Source organism: Bos mutus, chromosome 18, assembly GCF_027580195.1.
Source record: "Bos mutus isolate GX-2022 chromosome 18, NWIPB_WYAK_1.1, whole genome shotgun sequence".
Classification (NCBI taxonomy): domain Eukaryota; kingdom Metazoa; phylum Chordata; class Mammalia; order Artiodactyla; family Bovidae; genus Bos; species Bos mutus.
The window spans coordinates 36,786,370-36,807,475 of NC_091634.1; the positions used below are offsets into that span (position 1 = coordinate 36,786,370).

Below are 21,106 nucleotides of genomic sequence, written 5' to 3' on the forward strand. Positions count from 1 at the left end.
TTTCTGGCTGCCACTGGGGAGGGAGATAGGGGAGGGAAGGACTGGCAGTGCGGGATTGGATATAAAATATTATATATAGGGTGGATAAACAAGAAGGTCCTGCAGTATAGCACAGGGAACTAGATTCAACATCCTGTGATAAACCATAATGGAAAAGAATGTGAAAAGAAAGAATATATGTGTATAACTGAGTCACTTTGGTGTACAGCAGAGATTGGCACAACATTGTAAATCAACTATGCTTTAATAAAAAATTTTAAAAAAGAGGTCTTGTACCCCCGTGTCTGCTGCCCCCACGGGCCTGGGAAAGCCTCATCATTCCTACCTTGGGATGGGGAAACTGAGGCCCTGGGAGAGGAAGCAGCTGAGCCAGACTGCACCAGGCCAGACCCTAGGACTCAGCACCCCCCAGGCAGGCTCCCCAAGCCCTTTCTCAGCGCTGCCACCCCAACCCCCACCCCAGGGCCTTGCTGCTTCTCCAGGCCCAGGGAAACCAGGCTGGGCTCCAGGCTGTGTCCGGGAGCTCCTGTGATGTCACGGCTGCTCCCGTGGCTCCTGGGTCAATGGCCGCCAGGGGCATGGCCCTCAGAGGGCCCTGGACACCGCATCGTTGTGTCCCCTGCATGGAGCTCTCCTGTGGGCCCTGTGTGGAGGCAAGGCTGCCACGGGCCCCTCCAGACACACACACTCTGGCTTCCCCGTAGAACACAGCAAGGCTCTGGGGACCTGGCTCCTCTCTGACGCTGTGTCCTCCTTCCCCTCCCCAGTACCTGCCACGGAAGAGCACCCCGAAGTGCAGGTGGAAGACGCTGATGCTGACAGTCGCCCCCTCATCGCGGAGGAGAACCCACCCTCTCCCGTGCAGCTGCCCCTGTCTCCTGCCAAATCCGACACCCTTGCGGTCCCAGGATCAGCCACAGGGAGCCTCAGGTCACCATCTATGCTTCTCTTGGGTGTTTCGTAGCACTGTGCCAGCTGTGCATTTGGTAGAAGAGGACACTGGGGCCAGAGAGGGGAAGAAACTGGCCCAAGGTCACTCAGTGAGGTGCCGTCAGCATTGGGACCATGGGCCCACCCCTTTCCAGGTCTCCTAATTCCTGGTTTCAGGCTCTAGAAAGAGATCTCTGAGGAAGCCCTGTCCAGAATACCCTTGAGTGTATGGTTTGAAGGAGGTAATAGATGTGACAGGGCTAATATTATTGTTAACAATTACAATGGGAATACCAAAGAACTCTAGATACAATAACCATCCCTCATCCCACCACGCTAGGTTAGGTTGTGGTTTTATTTTTCTGCCCTCTCTTCCATACCTTATTTGTGGGCCCAGGCTTCTGAGTGGTTTTAATTGAAGGTAGGATTGGATCACATCTCATCTGAGACCACATCGTATTTATTGAGCCCCTTTCCATACTGCTAGACTGTCGCTATGATGCTGTGTTGACATCTTCCAGCTCCACATGTCAGAACAGACGTAACAGTCCTTGCCTGTTAAATACTGAACACAAAGGTGCTATGGATATCTCTTTGGTCCTCTGCCTTCGTCCTTGGGCTCCTTTCTCGAAAGTGAAATTCCTGCTCAGGGTTGCACACACTTGTGCTTCTTGAGATAAGTTAGTTGCTGCATGGTTAGAGGTGGTTTTGGACAACCTGAGCCAGGTAGCTGAGAGCGTTCCTGTATAGAGCTATAGGCAGGCTGTGAGGTGCAGTACTGTGCTTTGTGAGTGGTTATTAAAGAAGAGTGGTTATTAAAGTGGTTATTAAAGAAGAGCCACCAGTGCCTTCCCTTTGCTGGCTGGATTGAGAGATGGTTCTTTTTTCTTGATTAATTCTTGCTCTCATCCATTAGCTCTTGAGTAATTTCTTAGCTGAAGTCAGGCGCCTGCTGGGATAGAAATGGCTGGATGTCGTCAACAGAGGTTCCCAGATTTTAATGTGGAGAAGAGAGGCATAATCTCACCTGGCCTCAGAACACAGCTCACAGACACATCAGTCCTTATGGCTAATTCATTGAATCATATACAGAGTACAGATAGCAGAAGACAAGGCACTACCATGACTGTGGACATCTTGTCTACCTCCCTCTATTCCCTTTATTAGGGTGGAGAAACTGTACAGGTTGGATTAAAGATGGATACCGGGGAGCAGCAATGAGGGGACTAGGGTCACATGCGGCTAGAATCCAAGCTCCTACCTTTTGCTTATGAGCTAGGTCTGTGAGGCTCCTCTGGTTATCATTCATTTGCAAACATTTTTTGAACATCTTTATGTGCCAGCCTCTGCTCTAGGTGCTGTAGACACATCAGGGAAAAGCCTGTCCTAATAGAGCTGATATTCTAGTGCGACGGAGATAGTGAACAAGTAATCACACAAGACTCCTCCAGGGAGTTGCTAAGCAGAACATGACTGTGAGAAACTGGAGAAGCCTCAGCCTGAGCTTGCCCCCAAGAAGGAATTCTGATGCCTGACATGAGAGACCAGTGGGGCTGTCTGTGGTCAGGGATGGAATGAACACAGGGCAATTGATGGGAGCAGAGAAGCCACCCAAACAGAGGGGTAGAGGGGGGCATGTGGGCAAGGCCCTTCTCACAGCTCAGAGCTGTGGTTTGGAGTGAATCCCAGGTCACCACTTACCAGATGTGAGGCTTAAAGCAAGTCATTTGATCTTCCTAGGCCTTCATCTCTCCATGATAAGATGGGGATGAAACATTCCCTGTACCTTAGGCATGTGAAAATTCAACAAACTCCTGTAAGTGAAGTGCTTAGCACAGGGCCAAGCACTGGGCAGTGCTGGGGGAACAGAGCTTCTGACTTACTTCCACTTTCTGGACTCTCTCCAGATCCTCGGAAGGCACTGGGATGAGGGCAGGAGGGCTGAGTTTAAGTCCTAGTTGTGAGATTTCTGCCCCAGTCTTCTTGTGTGCAGGCATCCTTTTTTTCAGTATTTATATATTTATTTGGCTACCAGTCAGTTCAGTTGCTCAGTCGTGTCCAACTCTTTGCAGCCCCATGGACTGCAGCAGGCCAGGCTTCCCTGTCCATCACCAACTCCCGGAGCTTGCTCAACCTCATGTCCATTGAGTCAGTGATGCCATCCAACCATCTCATCTGCTGTTGTCCCCTTTTCCTCCCACCTTCAATCTTTCCCAGCATCAGGGTCTTTTCCCTGATGGCTATTTGACTATGCCAGGTCTTAGCTGTGGCATGTGGGATGTAGCGCCCTGACCAGGGGTCGAGCCCGGTCCCCTGCATTGGGAGTGCAGAGTTTTAGCCACTGGGCCACCAGGGAAGTGCCCTGCAGGCCTCCTTTTAATTAGTGTGTAAAAGAGGCGAATGCCTGAGTCTTGCCATTTTAGTTGAGTTGACAGAAGATAGTAGGGTCGTTCCAGAGCTTCTGGAATAAAGCAAATGCTGCACATCCCTCTGACTGTATCCCTCTAGAAGCCCTAATGGTGGAATCCTGAGTCACGGTGGTGGGGGATGGTAGAAGTACCACATGTGTTCAGATCTAGACTCCATCAGCCAAGACACCAGTGGTTCCAAAATCAACACTGGTGGACTTGGACTGAATGGTGGGGACGCAGGATAGTTTAGTCTTCATCCTTCAGATAGGGAAGAGGGAGCTTCAGGAGGGGATGGGGCTTGTCCCAGGTCACACCACGTGTAGGAGACCAGACTCCATGGCCTGTGGGTGTCAGTTTTTCCAACCAGGGGCACATCTGTTAAGGGAGGGAATCTGAGCTTCTAGGAGAGTTAACAGGATGGAATGGGAGCCCCCACACCTTATTGGAGGCTGGAAGGGTGGTGTGGTGGAGAAAGAGGTGGGGGTGGGCTGGGGAGCTCTGTGCCGCCAGACTGGGAGGTGGGGGGAGAAGGATGTTTAAAATGAGACCTGACTGAGTGATAAGCACCTCATTGAGCTGGTTAGATTTAGTCCCATTTTGGGCTTCCCTGGTAGCTCAGCTGGTAAAGAATACACCTGCAATGAGGGAGACCTGGGTTTGATCCCTGGGTCGGGAAGATCCCCTGGAGGAGGGCATGGCAACCCACTTTCATATTCTTGCTGGAGAATCCCCATGGACAGAGGTGCCTGATGGGCTACAGTAGTCCATGGGGTCACAAAGAGGCGGACATGACTGAGCAACTAAGCACAGCATACACAGTCCCATTTTACAGAGGGGAAAGCTGAGGCAGCTCAGAGAGTTTAAGTTAACTTGCCAAGGTCACACGTTGGGAAGAAGCAGGGCTGGGGAGCAAACTTGGGTTTGCCTGATGCTGAGTCAGTGCTGTTACTTTTACGTGAGGCCGCTGAATGGATGCAGAGACTAAGGTCCAGAGGCCAGCTGTGTCCCCTCTTCTCCCTTTTTGTTTCCCTGCAGGCAAGCGAGGACCCTCGGGCAGCACCATCCTCTGCCCCCACCTCCCACCCAGGATTTGCTCTGGGTGATCTGCAGGGCCCCAAGTTGGCTCCCCGCTTGTGGCTCCTGCCTCCCTGAAGTCCCTTTCCATGTCTGTGTTCTTGCAGGAAGAGGCTGCCTTCCCAAGATGATGAGGCTGAAGAGCTCAAGATGCTGTCACCGGCTGCATCCCCCGTGGTCGCCTGGTCGGACCCCACCAGCCCACAGGGCACTGAGTAAGTGGGGGCCGCCTCTGGGGTCTCATGGAGTCAGAAGTCTGGGTGGGGATGGGCAAGCAAAGGGAGGTGAGCTGGGGAGAGCATGGATGTTTTTAGAACACTCTGCCTGAAGGTAGACTGTGCCAGTGGTTTCCAAGCAGTAAGGGAGGGCTGGGTCCCCTGCCCTGGCTGCTTCTGGCTAGCCCAGCAGTTGTGCAAAATCTGGTCTGCAGAATGGGCCGGGGCTCTGGGCCTCCTGTGTCCCGAGCCACAGAGAGTGGACCTGGGGAAGCCAAGTGTTTATAAGCTCCTCAGGTGATTCCAATGCAGCTGGTCCATGGAACAATGTTTAAAGGCCACTCTGAGGGCATCAGGGCCTGTGTCTCTGATATCTGCCTGTCTCAAGGGCTGGGCCAGTGGGAGATGTTTTCCTGAAGGGTCTACGTAGGCTAGTGATAACGAATCCCCCAGCCCTGGGCTCTGGCCTGGGCGTCTCACCTCCTCCCCAGCCATGCTCCTGGAGTGACCTCAGGAGACCACGGCCTTTCCTTCCAGTCTTTTTTTTTTCTGCCTGTAACTTTACGGAGTTTATGCTTAGCAGTATTGCGGAAAGTTCAGAAAAGCCAGAGAAGCAGGAAAAAACCCCAAACCTCATGTATCATCCAGTGATTGTTTTTAGTGTACAGTGGGAGTCTCATCTTATGCAATAGGATCAGGGCGGGGTTAGGGTTCATATCAGAAGATAAGGCAGAAATCCTGTGGAATAATAAAAATTCCCTTGGGAGAAAAGCTCTTAAGGTGGTCAGCATGGAGCCCTAGGTATTCCCTCAGTAGGTTAAGATGCTATAGCAAATAGACCTCAGTGTTTCAGCGCATAAGGAACAAGATGGCTCATGTCAGTCATGCCATCAGGTGCGTGTTTCAGGTCAGTGGCAGACTCTGCTCTCTGCAGTCATTTAAGGACCCAGCCAGCAGTGGCTCTGCCATCTTTCTGCGGCTTTCAAGATCTCACTGGTCAGACTGGAAAGGGAGAGTGCCAGGCTGCTCTCCATAAGGAGGCCTGCAGTTGCACAAGGCTTGTGCGCAGAAGAGAGCTGACATGGCCACACGTGGGCAACGGGGTCCCTGGCTGGGTGGCGACTGCTTCCCAAAGTGGGTGAGCAGTTCCTGTCTCCTCCACCCCTGGTGCCGTCTCTCATTATGACCCCACACTGCTTGTCTCCAGCTCAGCTGAGCACATGAAGAGTAGCTGGCTTGAGTTTCAGTGCCTCAGTGTATGAAAAAAACAATAGATCTGTAAACACCAGTATCATCCTCAGCTCAGCGAGAGGATCACAGGCCACTCAGCAAAGAACAGGGAACTAGGCTGATTCACACAGCCACCCATCTCAACTCACCCAGAGCTCTGGACCCAGGCTGAGGGGACTGTCAGGCAGATTCTCATTCATTCTGTCTGTCTATGTCTGTCTCTCTTGATGCAAGTTCATACATTTTAAATTCCTATAAATTAAAAGGATTTGTAATGTATCTGTAATGTTTTTTTTAATTTTAATTGAATTAAACTAATTAATTAATTTATTTTGCCCATGCTGCATGGCTTGTGGGATCTTAGTTCCCTGACCAGGGATCAAACCCATGACCTTGGCAATGAGAGCTCAGAGTCCTAACCTCAGGACCGCCAGGGAATTTCCTGCACTGTTTTTAAAATCAGCTATTTCCTAAACCTCAAAAAGTAGCCGCTGTCCCCTCTCTGATCAGTCCTGTATGTCATGTGAACCCCAAACTGAGTCTAACGGCCCTGAACTGAGTTCCAAGAGTTGCCCCCTAAATTACTAGTGGAATCCAGAGTTTTTCAGAATTGCCCATCTGAATCAGAGCCTGCATGGTACATTTCCTAAAAAGCTGGGTATCCCGGTGCAATTCCCAGGCTGAATTTCCTCCCAGGAGATATTAAGGTGGGTTTGATGTTTTGATGTCCAGAGGGAGACTGGGGCAGGATTGACCCCCTCCAGCCAGGTGGGATACAGATTCTGCCCTTGCCTGGGGGCGCAGGGGTCCCTCCCCACACAGTCCGCTCAGCTCTGGGTGCTGTTTCCACAGTGACCAGGACCGTGCAACCTCGACAGCCAGCCAGAACAGTGCCATCATCAATGACCGGCTCCAGGAGCTGGTGAAGCTCTTCAAGGAGCGGACGGAGAAGGTGAAGGAGAAGCTCATCGACCCTGATGTCACCTCCGATGAGGAGAGCCCCAAGCCCTGTGAGTCCAGAGCTGGTGATGGTCCACTGGACCCAGGGTGTGGTGGGGCCCCTGGAGCCCTCTTTCAACTCATAGGGAGGATAGCCCCAAGAAAATGGTGGGGGTGCTTGAGAGAAGCGCAGATCTCCACTCTCTGGAATTCGAGATCCTTTGTATACAGTTTTAGCTACGTGTCCAGGGGTGGAAAGAAGGTCAGAGTTCTGGCTGATGATCCAGTTGTACTTAGCTCTGTCTCCCAGAGGGCAAGTTCCCTGGTTGACCTTCTGCCCCTTTCCTGCTTGCAGGCAGGTAGGTGGTCCACCCTGGGGCGTATGTCACGGTCTAACACTCAGATGGTATCCATAACCCACTCTGGAACCACACAGTCTTCGTTTTCAAAGGCCTTGGTTACAATATTTATGTGGAAGTTTTCTTTCAGAGTACCAGGAGGAAATAAGAACCACGCTCTCTTGCCAGGGAGGTTTTCTAGGTTTTTCCAAAGGAGGCTTGTGTCTTTGAACTCAAAATACCGACAATGAACCTAGCAGAGCCTGACTTCATAATCCTAAAGCTAGAAACATAGCCATATTGAACCTTTGAGAGCCAATCTCTAGTTCACCAACAAACATCTCCACAGATGCAGAGGAAGGCTATGATCCCATTCAGTATCTTGTTTTAGAGACGAAGATTCCTGTGCTGAAAAACATAGGGCAATGTTTTCCTGATTCCTGGGGGTGGGAGTTCTGGGTACCAATGTCCCCCCACCTCCAAAGAGAACCAGGGTGTCCAAACAAGCATTGACACACAAGCAGACATGCAATTGAACACCCAACTTTCCCAGAAACACCCCATTTTAGGCAGCTCCTGAGCAGTGGTCCCCTATTGGTAGTAGGTAAGCGTTTCAGAGCAGGTGCTCAGGCTGCCATTTAAGAGGATATGTGGGGTTTGCTGCAGGAGAACACGCAGAGCTTGTGGCTGGTTGTGGAGAGCTGTTAGGATCCCCTCAGCTCCAGCTCCAGCATCTGCAGTCGGGTGCTTTGTCTTTGCATCCTCAGCCTGAGCCCCGGGGCTAGGTCAGAGGGTCACCAGTGTCATCCCACAGCCCCAGCCAAAAAAGCCCCAGAGCCGGCCCCAGAAGTGAAGCCAGCTGAAGCGGGGCAGGTGGAAGAGGAACACTACTGTGAGATGCTCTGCTGCAAGTTCAAACGCCGCCCCTGGAAGAAGTACCAGTTTCCCCAGAGCATCGACCCGCTGACCAGTGAGTCCTGGGAGGGCAGTGGGCGTGGCCACACGTCATGGAAGGGGGCGGGGCGGGGCGGGGACAGAGAGGGGCCCAAACAAACTGAAGTCCCTGGACTAGGAAGGAGGACTAGGGCACCCGTCTTAACAGGCAAGGAAACTAAGGCACAGAGGAGTTAACTGGCCTAAAGACGCAACTAGTCAGCGGCAGACTCAGGACTCCTGACTCTTGGCCAAGTCTTTTTTCTACTCTGCCCTTACTGGCTGCTTTCCCAGATCTGCTGCTCTGAGCAGAGGAGGGGAAAAATTCTTCCAACATCTCAAGTGAAGTGCCTCTCACTTGCCTTTTAGCTCATTTTATATTCTTCAGGAATAACAAACCTTCATATGTGCACAGCACTTTACAAAGGGTTTCCCTGCCTTTTCTTTTCTTTTTTAAATCTGACTTCTGTGACTTCTCTGAGGAGGACAGAGCAGGGACCAGAGAGGGACTTTCCCAGGGTCATACAAGAAGTCACTGAGGGGCAGGACTCCAACCCTGGTGTCCACGGGTCCTTTAAAATGCCCAGGTTGGGGGGAATTCCCTTCCAGTCCGATGGTTAGGACTCTGCACATTCACTGCAGGGGGCACTAGTTCGATCCCTGTTCAGGGAACTAAGATCCCACAAACTGCTGGATGTGGCCGAAAAATAAAAGTAAATAAATAAATAATAAAATGCCCACGTGACCTACAGTATCCATCCTTCCATACACCTGTCCATGTATCCATCTGTCCATCTTCTATGCATTGTTCACTATTGTGTATTTAGGAAAGCAGGAAATACATTTTTGGAAAAAATTCAACCAGAGTGGATCAAAAGTGTTTTCTGTTAGCTGTCTATGAACTGATAATGACCTCACATCCCCTACTGAGAGTATTCCGTTTGTTAGGGCCTAGCTGTGATTTATTTTTATATCAAAGATTGTTTTTTATGCTCCCCCCAACCAGGCTTCCCTGGTGGCTCAGTCTGTAAAGAAACCGCCTGCAATGCAGGAGACCCAGGTTCGATCCCTGGTTTGGGAAGGTCCCCTGGAGAAGGGAATGGCAACCTACTCCAGTATTCTTGTCTGGAGAATCCCATGGACAGAGGAGCCTGGTAGCCTATAGTAGTCCACGGGGTCGTAAAGAGTTGGACACGACTGAATGATTAACACTTTGACTTTCCCTCAAGAAGGGCCACATTAAGAGCTGGTAAGAAAGTCCAGATTGATAAGTGGAAATAAGAAAGCCCCATCCCAATCACACAGCGAGATGAGGGGCCCTTCTCCGGCTGAGGTTCTAGCACCTTCCCTCCCCGACCCCTGCAGACCTGATGTACATCTTGTGGCTGTTCTTCGTGGTGCTGGCCTGGAACTGGAACTGCTGGCTGATTCCCGTGCGCTGGGCCTTCCCCTATCAGACACCGGACAACATCCACCTCTGGCTGCTGATGGATTACCTGTGTGACCTCATCTACCTCCTGGACATCACCGTGTTCCAGATGCGCCTGCAGTTTGTCAGAGGCGGGGACATCATTGTGAGTCACAGCCGGGTCAGGGGGTGGCTGGGGGCAGACCCTGCCGCCAGAGCCCCTGATGCTGGGATGGACAAGAAGCTAAATGAACAGGGAAATCTCAGGACATCCACTCGTGCCTATTCAACAGCATGGTTGTTTGTTTCACACATCTTTGATACATTCGAATTACACACATCTTCATGTGTGGGTAAAATGGTCCCTGGACCACCTGATAGAGTTGAAGAAGTAGTCCAGAGAATGGTCTTTAGAGTAGGCAGACCTGGTTCAAATCTTGGCTGTATGAGAACTAACTGTGTCACCTCTCAGAGCCTCAGTTTTCTCATCTTTAAAATGGGGATAGTAATTGTTCTCACCTCTTACCATTGCTGTGAGGCTCCATGGAGGTGATGTATGCAGAGTGCTCAGCACAGGTAACTGCTGACAATTGACATTTCCTGAGTTGGGGGGGGGGGTTCCTGCAAAAAGCACACTCCTCAGACCAGTTGGGGAGTCCATGTTCTGGTGCACTTTCTGGGGAGGAAACCAAAATCCTGACTGGGATGTGGCAAACTCCCCATCTCCCTATGTAGGTCATTTTTCAAAATTCCATGCAGGTGGAGCTGGGTCTCCTCTGTGTGCAAAGTTGAAGTTGAGCTGCTAAAATAATTCACAGGAAGAATTCCCTGGGCAATCTCCTTCCTGGTCTGATCAGAGCAGTGAATAAGGTTGCAAATGATCCAGGTGAGGCTAACGTACTCAGAGAGTAAGGTCAGTGTCCCTGCTTTCCATCTAAGAAGCTGGAATCAAGCTGAGTGACCTTGAATGACACACCCCCACTCCATCTTGGGGAGCTCGATCTCCCCATCTGTAGGCTTTCACCAGGCTTCGCTGGTCCATTCAATAGCTCTGCACCCATGGGGCTGTTACTTGGATAGGAAGGTCGAGGTTGGGTGGGAATTTGCATCACTGCTCTGATGGGGTCAGGGGGAAGCTCTCAGGCCATTTCACAGTCATTATTCCATTTTATTCCAGACGGACAAAAAGGAGATGCGCAACAATTACGTGAAATCTCAGCGCTTTAAGGTGTGTGCCAGGGGTCTCAGGAGGCTGTGTCTCTGGGGGCCTGGGTGTTTTGAGGCCAGTGTGATGTGGCTTCCCCCACAGGACCAGCACAGGCTGGAGCTTGTTGGTAGGATACCTGCTGCCGTAGTTTTAGCCCCTCCATGGGCATCCTGACCTCGCCTTTCCATTGAAGGTGGAGAACCCCACCACTCACCCCATCCCACAACCCTGGGAGTTACACGCTGTTGTATACACTGTGGTGTCCTGCTGGCATTTCAGATGGACATGCTCTGCCTCTTGCCCTTGGACTTACTCTACTTGAAATTCGGTGTGAATCCCCTCCTGCGCTTGCCCCGCTGTTTGAAGGTAAGACGAGTGGACTTCCCCATCCAAGGCCTCCAGCTCCTCTGGTGCTCTGTACTGGCACCAACATCTTGATGCCTGGTCTAAGCAGCACTGGTGAGGCATCAGGAAAGGGTGGCTGCAAGGAATGATGGGAAATTCCTTACGATTGTTAGTGCTTCTTAGCTGTGCTGTGTGTTAGATATTGTTCTGGAGGCTTTACAAGTGCTGCCTCCTCAATTCCATGAGGTGAGGGTTATTAGTACTAGCAACAACTTAGGGTGACGTAGGAGTCCGGCCACACGTTCAGATCCATCCTGGCTCCCCCTCCCACTGGGGGGCTGCAGAGAGAACCCTCGGTCCTGGAAGCTGTGGGGAGTGGGTGGGGAGGGGAGGGCAGTGGGCCACCCCTGATGCCTTGCTCTCCCTCCCAGTATATGGCCTTCTTTGAGTTTAACAACCGCCTGGAATCCATCCTCAGCAAAGCCTACGTTTACAGGTGAGATCCCCGACACGTGCACACACATGTCCCAGGATATTTGCAGTAAGAACAGAGCAAGACATTCTCTACCCCATCCCTTCCCCTTTCAGCATCCCCCGGCTCCCAGGCCCCCTAGCCACTACCACCTGCCGGAAGCCAGGCCTCTTCCTCATCCTTTTTTGAAGGGATGTTTGTTTTTTAAAGATCCAGGAATGTCCCGTTTCCCCCAATTGTGAGGAGGGCACATGCAGGCTGACATGTGTGGCTCCCCTGCATATCCAGGGAGCTGGGCCTCGATTTGGTTTCAGCTCAGGAAACTGACCCCCAAACACTCAAACATGGGTGGTGGGCTGTAGGGACACAGTGGGCCATCTTGCAGATGCCCAGGCTTGGAATACAGGACAAGCCAGGCCACGCTGGGGGACAGGGCTCCTCTTGATATCTCTCAGGGGCAGCGCTTCTCTGCATGCATGTCCTTTCTTTGCCCCCCGCCCCCGCCCCACGCATTCCCTCCTCAGCTTCTCCACTTCCCCAGAATTGTCTGCACATGTAGCTCTGTGCCAATTCTGGGACCCAGTCTTGACAACTTTCTGTTGGAGCATCACCATTCCTAGCCAGCAAAGTCTCAGCAGAGCAGCCAGTAGGCCCCGTAGTATAGCCACCGGTTCCCATGGGCCAAGTGTCTGTCGCACCAGGCAGCTGGGCAGGGCCTTGCGGCTCCGATACGGGGATCTCTGAGGGTGCTGGGGAGGGTGAGGACTAGCTTGTTCCCTGCAGTCCCCACCCCTGGGCTGAGATATCATCGCCACCTTTTCGACTGCTGCGTTCGTGCCTTCCTTCTTCTGCAGGGTTATCAGGACCACAGCCTACCTGCTCTACAGCTTACATCTGAACTCATGTCTGTATTACTGGGCGTCGGCCTATGAGGGCCTCGGCTCCACTCACTGGGTTTATGATGGCGTGGGAAACAGGTGAGCCGCAGTCTTCCTCCTGTGTCTTAATAATTCACGGCACTAAGACTCCTAGAGAGGAGTCCCGCTGCCGCCATGTTGCCGGGTCACCTCGTTCCCAAGGAATCAGTGCCAGGCCGCAGTGGGCACTTGGTCAGCTGTGGTGACAGAGGCAGAGGAAGAGTTCAGGCCCAGGGGGCTGCGAGTCCCCTCAGACAGGCCCTGCCTCACCCTGGGCTGTGCCCACAAGTGATGCAAAATGCTCTCCATCCAGCTTGTCAACACTTTGACCTCCTCCTCACACTTGCTTCTAGCTTGAGCTAGAGCAGGTAGTCACTTGCATCCAAGGTGGTTTCTTTTTTTTTTTTTTTAAGGTTTGTTTATTTGCTTTTGGTAGTGCTGGGTCTTCGTTGCTGCACACGGGCTTTCCCTGGTTGCGGTGAGTCGGGGGCTACTTTCTAGTCGCAGTGAGCAGGCCTCTCATTGTGGTGGCTTCTCTCGTTTCAGAGCACAGGCTCTAGGCATGCGGGCTTAGTTACTCTGTAGCATGTGGGACTTTCCTGGTTCAGGGATCAAACCTGGGTCCCCTGCGTTGGCAGGCAGATTTTTGACCACTGGACCAGCAGGGAGGTCCCAAGGTAGCTTCTTTAGAGTGGCTGTTGGTCCAGAATGTCCCCTTCTCGGGCCAAATGCCTCAGTACTTGGCCACAGTGACCCTTCGCCTTCTGAGATGGGCCTGTGGCCTGAGGAGAGCTCACCGGGAGAGTCTGAGGGTCCAGGGCAGCCCAGCATGCAGGAGGGGGAACCTGACATCCGCTGTGGGGTGCTGTGTGTCGGGGGTGGGATCAGGGCCCAACCCCCTGACACCACCACTGACCCTGCTCCTGTTCCCCTTAGCTGAACCCACCTACAGCCCCGGTCCAGAGACCATGACTAGACCATTCATTCACTCACTCACTCGTTCATTCATTCATCCCCTCACAAGGGGGCAGAGAGAGGACTCACAGGCCTTCTGTGCAAAGGGAAGAACAGAAGCTATTCATTAAATCTTGCTCTGTGACTTTGGGTAAGGCCGTTACCCTTTCTGAGACTCAGTTTTCTCATCTATAAAATGAGGGTGGGATCACACAGATTTCTCATGAGAAATAAATAAATTAACGTGTGTAACACATCCAGCCCACGCGTGGACAGGAGTCAGTGACCCCACTTCCTAGCTGTGGTCACTCTTAAGGGGAAGCCAGCACACCAGGAACCTAACCTAAGGTCACAAACCCCCCATGAAATCGGAACTGAATTTTGGGAGCATGCTGACTTCTGAGGAGAAGCTTCCTAACTGTCCTCAAATTCTCAGAGGGGTTCGTATCCCACCTGGCTAAGAAGCCATTTCCCAGGGCGGGGCCTGGCACCCATCACAGGCAGGCCTGCACGGATGGCAGGCAGAGCGGGGAAGACAGGGCTAGCCCTCTGGGGCTTCCCTGTGCCGTGGAGAGGCACACTTTCTGGCAGCATCACCCTTTTCCAAATAAAACCCTACAGTGAAACCCAAGATATGCAAAAGCACAACTAGTGAAGGAGAATTCCTCTAAAAATCCAATATCATTCATAATAATAACTTTCAAAATAGTGAGCATTTCTTGAATGCCTGCTATAGGCCGGGGGGCCTAAGGACCTAAGCTCCTATATATTTGGTTTCTTCATCCTGCTTTGCGTTGGCCAGGTCTGGGGCAGTATGCAGAGGTCTCCACAGGTCTAGTCACATGGAATATTCAAGAGACCCCTAAGATGTGCCATCCATGCCAGTAGCTGGCTTCTCTAGTCAGGAAGGGCTTCAGGGAAAGCCAGAGCTATATGGATCACTCATCTTCATTCTGCTGGTGGCCCAGCAGCACCCGGCACCCAGGCAGTGCCCAACTCAGTCCCCCTAAAGGGGACTTGATTTTCTTAACGCTCAAGAAAATTAGAGATACCAAGGGAACACTTCATGCAAAGATGGACACAATAAAGGACAGAAATGGTATGGACCTAACAGAAGCACAAGATATTAAGAAGAGGTGGCAAGAATACACAGAAGAACTATACAAAAAAGATCTTCATGACCCACATAACCATGATAGTGTGATCACTCACCTGGAGCCAGACATCCTGGAATGCAAAGTCAAATGGGCCTTAGGAAGCATCACTACAAACAAAGCTAGTGGAGGGGATGGAATTCCAGCTGAGCTATTTCAAATCCTAAAAGATGATGCTGCAAAAGTGCTGCACTCAATATGCCAGCAAATCTGGAAAACTCAACAGTGGCCACAGGACTGGAAAAAGTCAGTTTTCATTTCAAAGAAGGGCAGGGCCAAAGAATGTTCAAACTACTGCACAGTTGCACTCATCTCACATGCTAGCAAAGTAATGCTCAAAATTCTCCAAGCCAGGCTTCAACAGTATGTGAACCATACACTTCCAGATGTTCAAGCTGGATTTAGAAAAGGCAGAGGAACCAGAGATCAAATTGCCAACATCTGTTAGATCACAGAAAAGGCAAGAGAATTCCAGAAAAGCTTCTGCTTTATTGATTACGCCAAAGCCTTTGACTGTGTAGATCACAATAAACGGTGGAAAATTCTTCAAGACATGGGACTACCAGACCACCTGACATGCCTCCTGAGACACCTGTATGCAGGTCAAGAAGCAATAGTTAGAACCAGACATGGAACAACAGACTGGTTCCAAATTGAGAAAGAAGTACGTCAAGGCTGTATATTGTCACCCTGCCTATTTAACTTATATTCAGAGTACATCATGTGACATGCCAGGCTGGATGAAGCACAAGCTGGAATCAAGATTTCCAGGAGAAATATCAATAAACTCAGATATACAGATGACACCACCCTTATGGCAGAAAGCAAAGAAGAACTAAAGAGCCTCTTGATGAAAGTGAAAGAGGAGAGTTTAAAAGCTGGCTTAAAACTCAACATTCAAAAACCTAAGATCATGGCATCTGGTCCCATCACTTCATGGCAAATAGATGGGAAAACAATGGAAATAGTGAGACTTTATTTTCTTGGGCTCCAAAATCACTGCAGATGGTGACTACAGCCATGAAATTAAGACGCTTGCTCCTTGGAAGAAAAACTGTGACCAACCCAGACAGCATATTAAAAAGCAGAGACATTACTTTGCCAACAAAGGTCTGTCCAGTCAAAACTATGGATTTCCCAGTAGTCATGTATGGATGTGAGAGTTGGACTATAAAGAAAGCTGAGCACCAAAGAATTGATGCTTTTGAACTGTGGTGTTAGAGAAGGCTCTTGAGAGTCTCTTGGACTGCAAGGAGATTAAACCAGTCCATCCTAAGGGAAACCAGTCCTGAATATTCATTGGAAGGACTGATGCTGAAGCTGAAGCTCTAATACTTTGGCCACCTGATACAAAGAACAGACTCCTTGGAAAAGACCCTGATGCTGGGAAAGATTGAAGGCAGGAGAAGGGGCGGACAGAGGATGAGATGGTTGGATAGCATCACTGACTCAATGGACATGAGTTTGAGTTAGCTCCCTGAGTTGGTGATGGACAGGGAAGCCTGGCGTGCTGCAGTCCATGGGGTTGCAAAGTCCGACACGACTGAGCGGCAGAAGGGAATTGAACTGAAAGGCTGCTTAGCCTTCCCCCTGGTGGCCAGAACTTGTATGACGGGGGATTGACAGGGCAGGCCTGGCCCGTGGGTCTGAGATTTTCTTGGACCAGGTGGTAATGAGGGCCTGGAAGGCCTAGGGAGAGCCCTGCCCTAGGTCTTGCAGAGGCCAAGACCCCCACTACCCAACTCCCTTCTCCACCCCTCCCCCAGTACTCATTGCACACTGACTTGCCTGCCTCCCCTAGATAGTGAACTTCCTGAGGGCACAGGCCAGTCTATTGTTCTCCACTGCCGGAACCAGTGACAGTGAAGGTGCTGGTAGCTGACACTTCCTGAGGGCCCACCATGGGCCAGGCGCTCTTTTCACCTCACATCATCCTCATGGTCTCCCTGTGAAGGACGGTCTATGGCCATGCCCCTTCCAGAAGAAGGACCCCGAGGCTTGGGAAGATGGGTTACTTATGCAGAGAGAAAGTGTCAGGACTGGGTTTGAGCCCAGGCAGTCTGTGCCAGAGCCCATGATCTAACCACAATACTGCATAAATAGCTGGTGAGTGGAGCCCAGGGGAGGACCAGTTTGGGATCAATCTCAGACCAGATGATTGGCCAGTTGGATGATGTTCTCCATTTCCCGGCTAAGCAGGGACCCTGGCAGCATGGATGTATCAGGACACTGGGGACAGGGCAGGCTCTGGGCAGTTCCTGTGCCCTGGTAGGATGACAGAAAGTACAGGAAAGCCTGCTGAGAATGCCCTGAGTTTAGGCCCTGCTGACCTCAACCTTGCTGACCCCTTGGAGGGCACAGTCTGAAGGTCTGAACATAAGCACCTTGGTAATTAAATCCGTTTAAATAGCTATAAAGGTTTTACTTCTGTATCGATTAAGTTATTGTAAAAGCTTAAGTTTATTTTTGTAGGACTTAACGGCTAGGAATTAGAACAGTGAGGCTGCTCTGTTGGAATAATGCAAACTTGTAATTACTAATAAACATGCAAACCTTTAAAACTCAAAATAGTGAGGGAGGGACTCTTGCTACTTTGTGTGATTACACAAGCTTGGGCATTTCCTATGCCTTGTACCACTCAGCAGGACCCCATTGGCCACCTCCCTTCCTGATGGCTCATGCGCCTGTGTCAAGGGGTTACTGACGGTGGGTAACAGCTTAGAGAGAAGGTGACACCTGTTTTCCAGTCCCAGCCCTGGAACTTGCCAGCTGGTGACCATGGGTGTTCCCTTTCCCTTTGTGGCCCTCAGTTTCACTGTCTGGTTAGTGGACAGGAGAGGGGAGGGTCAGAAAAGGTGACCCTCGAGATATCTTCCAGTTTTAAGCTTGTTCTTGAACCTCATGATGGGAGAGCAAAGCAGAGACTGTGGACATTGAAAACATACGGAGGGAAACTGAAGGATCCCAGGCATCAGGAGCCGGAAAACCCTGGTTTATTCTCTTGCCAAGTATTCCAAGCAATCTCCGGAAGCCTCAGTTTCCACATCTGTAAATGGGGATGACAGCATGTCTCTACAGCGTCAGGGCAGAGTCATGACCAAACCACGCAGCACCTGCAGACATGCTCTGTACGCTGCAGAGGGTGCTGCAGTTGGGAGAAGGATTTTTTTTTTTTTTTTTTTTTTTTTGCACTCATGAGCTATAAAGCTTTATATTCAAGCCAGATTGCCTAGGATCCACAGGCTGAGTTTTGATGACTGAGGTCCCCTTCCTCTTCTCTCCCCAGTTACATTCGCTGTTACTACTGGGCTGTGAAGACCCTCATCACCATCGGCGGCCTGCCCGACCCCAGGACGCTCTTTGAAATTGTCTTCCAGGGTCTAAACTATTTCACGGGTGTCTTCGCTTTCTCCGTGATGATCGGACAGGTAGCTGGGCCACTAGCCTGTCCCGACCCACCTGCCTGCAGGGCCCCTCTCCCTCCCGCCGCTTCCAGGAACATCACCATCTGTGCCCCTTCCTTCCAGACCAAGCCCAGGAAAGAGCACTGGGCAGAGAGTCAGGAGCCTGGAGCTCTGGGACCTGTGAGGTGAAGGGGTGGTGATGGAGGCGTAGGTCCCGCTTCCTCACTGAAGGTTCTTCTCGTTTGAAATGTCAGTCTCTGGGGTATCTGGAGAGCTGGGGCCAGTGGCTTTCTGCAGAGGCTGAGAATTTGGGCTGTTCGCTTGGAGAGAAGCCCGTGGTGGATTCTAATGTGCTGGGCCCTGGCGTGAGGTTCACCTTGTAGCAGTGTATGAGGTGACACCAGGGGTGCTCAGTGTTGCCTTTGAGGGGCTCTGCCCCAAGGACCAGCGCACCTGGCTCACATTTCCTCGTGCGGGTGGTCAAAGTGGCCCCTGAGGGGTCACATTGGCACCAGAATCAGCCCAGCCCAGCAAGACCAGCCCTTCTTGAGTGGCCCCAGAGACCTAAGCCCACCTGAAGGGCCAGGAGCCTCGCTCCTCCACGTCTGCCCTGAAGGCAGAACATCCTGGGTCAGCGAAACCTCTTAAGTGTGGACATGGGTTTCCCCTCTCTCCTGATCTCCTAACAGCCCTGTAAGCGTGCACCTGGACGCCTGTGTTACATTAATGTGCCCACAACCCATGTCCCTGAAGCCCGGCCCCACCCTGACCCAGTGGCCGCCCTGACCACCACCCCCCTGGCCCCCAGATGAGAGACGTAGTGGGGGCCGCCACCGCGGGACAGACCTACTACCGCAGCTGCATGGACAGCACCGTGAAGTATATGAACTTCTACAAGATCCCCAGGTCCGTGCAGAACCGGGTCAAGACCTGGTACGAATACACCTGGCACTCCCAAGGCATGCTGGGTAAGACACGCCCCTCCTGGGCCCCGCCCTCCTGGGCCCCGCCCTCCTGGGCCCCGCCCTCCTGGGCCCCGCCCTCCTGGGCCCCGCCCTCCTGGGCCCCGCCCTCCTGGGCCCCGCCCTCCTGGGCCCCGCCCTCCTGGGCCCCGCCCTCCTGGGCCCCGCCCTCCTGGGCCCCGCCCTCCTGGGCCCCGCCCTCCTGGGCCCCGCCCTCCTGGGCCCCGCCCTCCTGGGCCCCGCCCTTGTCCTCTGTCCTTGGGGCCCTGAGCTTGGGGGCCTCTCGGGGCTGCAGCCCCAACATGTAAGTGAGAGATGCCTGGGGAGGCCTTGGGAGGTGCCCATTCAAAGTTGGACGTGCAGTTGGGGTGCAGTTGGAACCAGGAAAGGAAGAAGTCTGTCTCTGTCTCTCTCACTTTTCTTGCTCTCCATATACAAGAAGTTGCTAAGTCGGGTCTGACTCTTTTGTGACCCCATGGACTGTAGCCTGCCAGGTTCCTCCATCCGTGGGATTTTTCAGGCAAGAATACTGGAGTGTGTTACCATTTCCTTCTACAGGGCATCTTCCTGACCCAGGGTTCAAACACAGGTCTCCTGCATTGCAGGCAGATTCTTTACCACTGAGCCATCAGAGAAGCCTGTATACATCAGAGAAGCATGTATACATATACATCCATACATACAATATATATTTTATAAATTAAAAAAATTTTCTTTTCAGATCATTTTCCATTATAGTTTATTACAATAATTTTATAGTTGTTTGTCATGCTTTGCTTCTGAAATCGGCTAAAACAACACATGTTCATTCACTGTGGTTCAGCTTTCTTGTCAGCGATGAGGTATGCTCAGTAATTCTTGCAAAGTGGGAGAATCTTACCCATAAATTGTTTCCAAATGTAGTGAAGTTCTTACGGATTCTGAATGGAATCCTTAAGGAAATTTGACATGCTAATTATATGTTAATTGACTTTTTTCCCCCCTGTTTCCTTTTTATCTTTGTGCTAAGTTGCTTCAGTTGTGTTGGACTGTTTGTGAACTTATGGACTACAGCCCTCCAGGCTCCTCTGTCAGTGGGATTCTCCAGGCAAAGATACTGGAGTGGGTCGCCATGCCCTTCTCCAGGAGATCTTCTTGACCCAGGGATTGAACCTGCATCTTTTGTGTCTTCTGCATTGGCAGGGGAATTTCTTTACCACTAACACCACCCGAGTTAGTAATTTTGTTTTTGTGCTTCCCAGGTGGCCCTACTATTAAAGCATCTGTCTGTATGCTTTCCACTTACATTTACAGTATTCTTGCCTGTAAAATCCCATGGACTGGTGGGCTACAGTCCACAGGGTCACAAAGAGTCAGGTACAACTGAGCACACGTACACACATGCACACAGTTTTGTTTTCAGAGCCTAGGCATCATTTGGGAAGGCTCTCAAAAGCTTGTGGACCACTGGCACAGTGCCTTAGAGTCCCCCAAGGCCCTCAGCAAAAGGAAAGGGCCCCCCTTCACCTCCATGGGGTTCTGTCTGGTCTCAAAGAAGCCGTACTTGAGCCCCACAGTATCCTGAGCGGGGGTTGTTGGCAAGTCTGTGGACAATGCACTTAATCATAGTAGTTTCCAAGGCATGTTCACTTCCACTGCCTCATTCCATCCCAGGGACAGCCTGTGAATTCAATATCATTGGCCTTTTTCACAGGGGCAGATGTTAAGGACCAGAGAGGGCTCTGACCTGCCCAGGGTTGCACAGACCCAGCACTTGAGCCATAAGCTAATGTACAGTGGGCAGAGCATGGGACTGGGGTCCCAGGGTGCATCTCTGTTTCCAGTTACCAACCTTCACTCTGCCAGGCTCTCCACTGTGAGCATGGACGCCATGGTGGACAGACATACTGCTCTCCCAGGATAGGTTCTGAAGTCACCGGGCCTGAGTGGGGCCCTGATTCCATCCCCAAGCTGTGTGGCTGTGGGCAAGTCACTGACCTCCTGAGCTGTCCTTTCTTTGTCTGTGAGGTGGGTTTTAGTAGTGGGCACCTCTTGGGCTGCTGGGAGAAGTTAATGAAATCATCTTGGTAAAGCACTCTGTAAAACAGTGCCTGGCACATAGTACATCCTCCAGGTACTTTAGTTCTTGCAAATGCCGTTCTTATAATGTAAGTGGAGAAGACAGATCGTCAGCAAGCAACTGCAGTAAAGGGTGTGATACGTGCTATGGGACA

General features: G+C 51.5%; 1 protein-coding gene across 1 annotated transcript in view; it reads left to right on the plus strand.

The window, feature by feature from the left end:
• The window catches only part of CNGB1 (cyclic nucleotide gated channel subunit beta 1), a 66,349-nt gene that overhangs the window by 30,396 nt on the left and 14,847 nt on the right, over nt 1–21,106 (plus strand). The window contains exons 16-26 of the mRNA XM_070386849.1: nt 768–930; nt 4,523–4,630; nt 6,713–6,870; nt 7,952–8,107; nt 9,436–9,644; nt 10,656–10,706; nt 10,965–11,051; nt 11,462–11,526; nt 12,357–12,479; nt 17,814–17,955; nt 18,740–18,899. Coding sequence (XP_070242950.1) covers nt 768–930; nt 4,523–4,630; nt 6,713–6,870; nt 7,952–8,107; nt 9,436–9,644; nt 10,656–10,706; nt 10,965–11,051; nt 11,462–11,526; nt 12,357–12,479; nt 17,814–17,955; nt 18,740–18,899 — 1,422 coding nt within the window. The remainder of the gene's footprint in view (nt 1–767; nt 931–4,522; nt 4,631–6,712; nt 6,871–7,951; nt 8,108–9,435; nt 9,645–10,655; nt 10,707–10,964; nt 11,052–11,461; nt 11,527–12,356; nt 12,480–17,813; nt 17,956–18,739; nt 18,900–21,106) is intronic.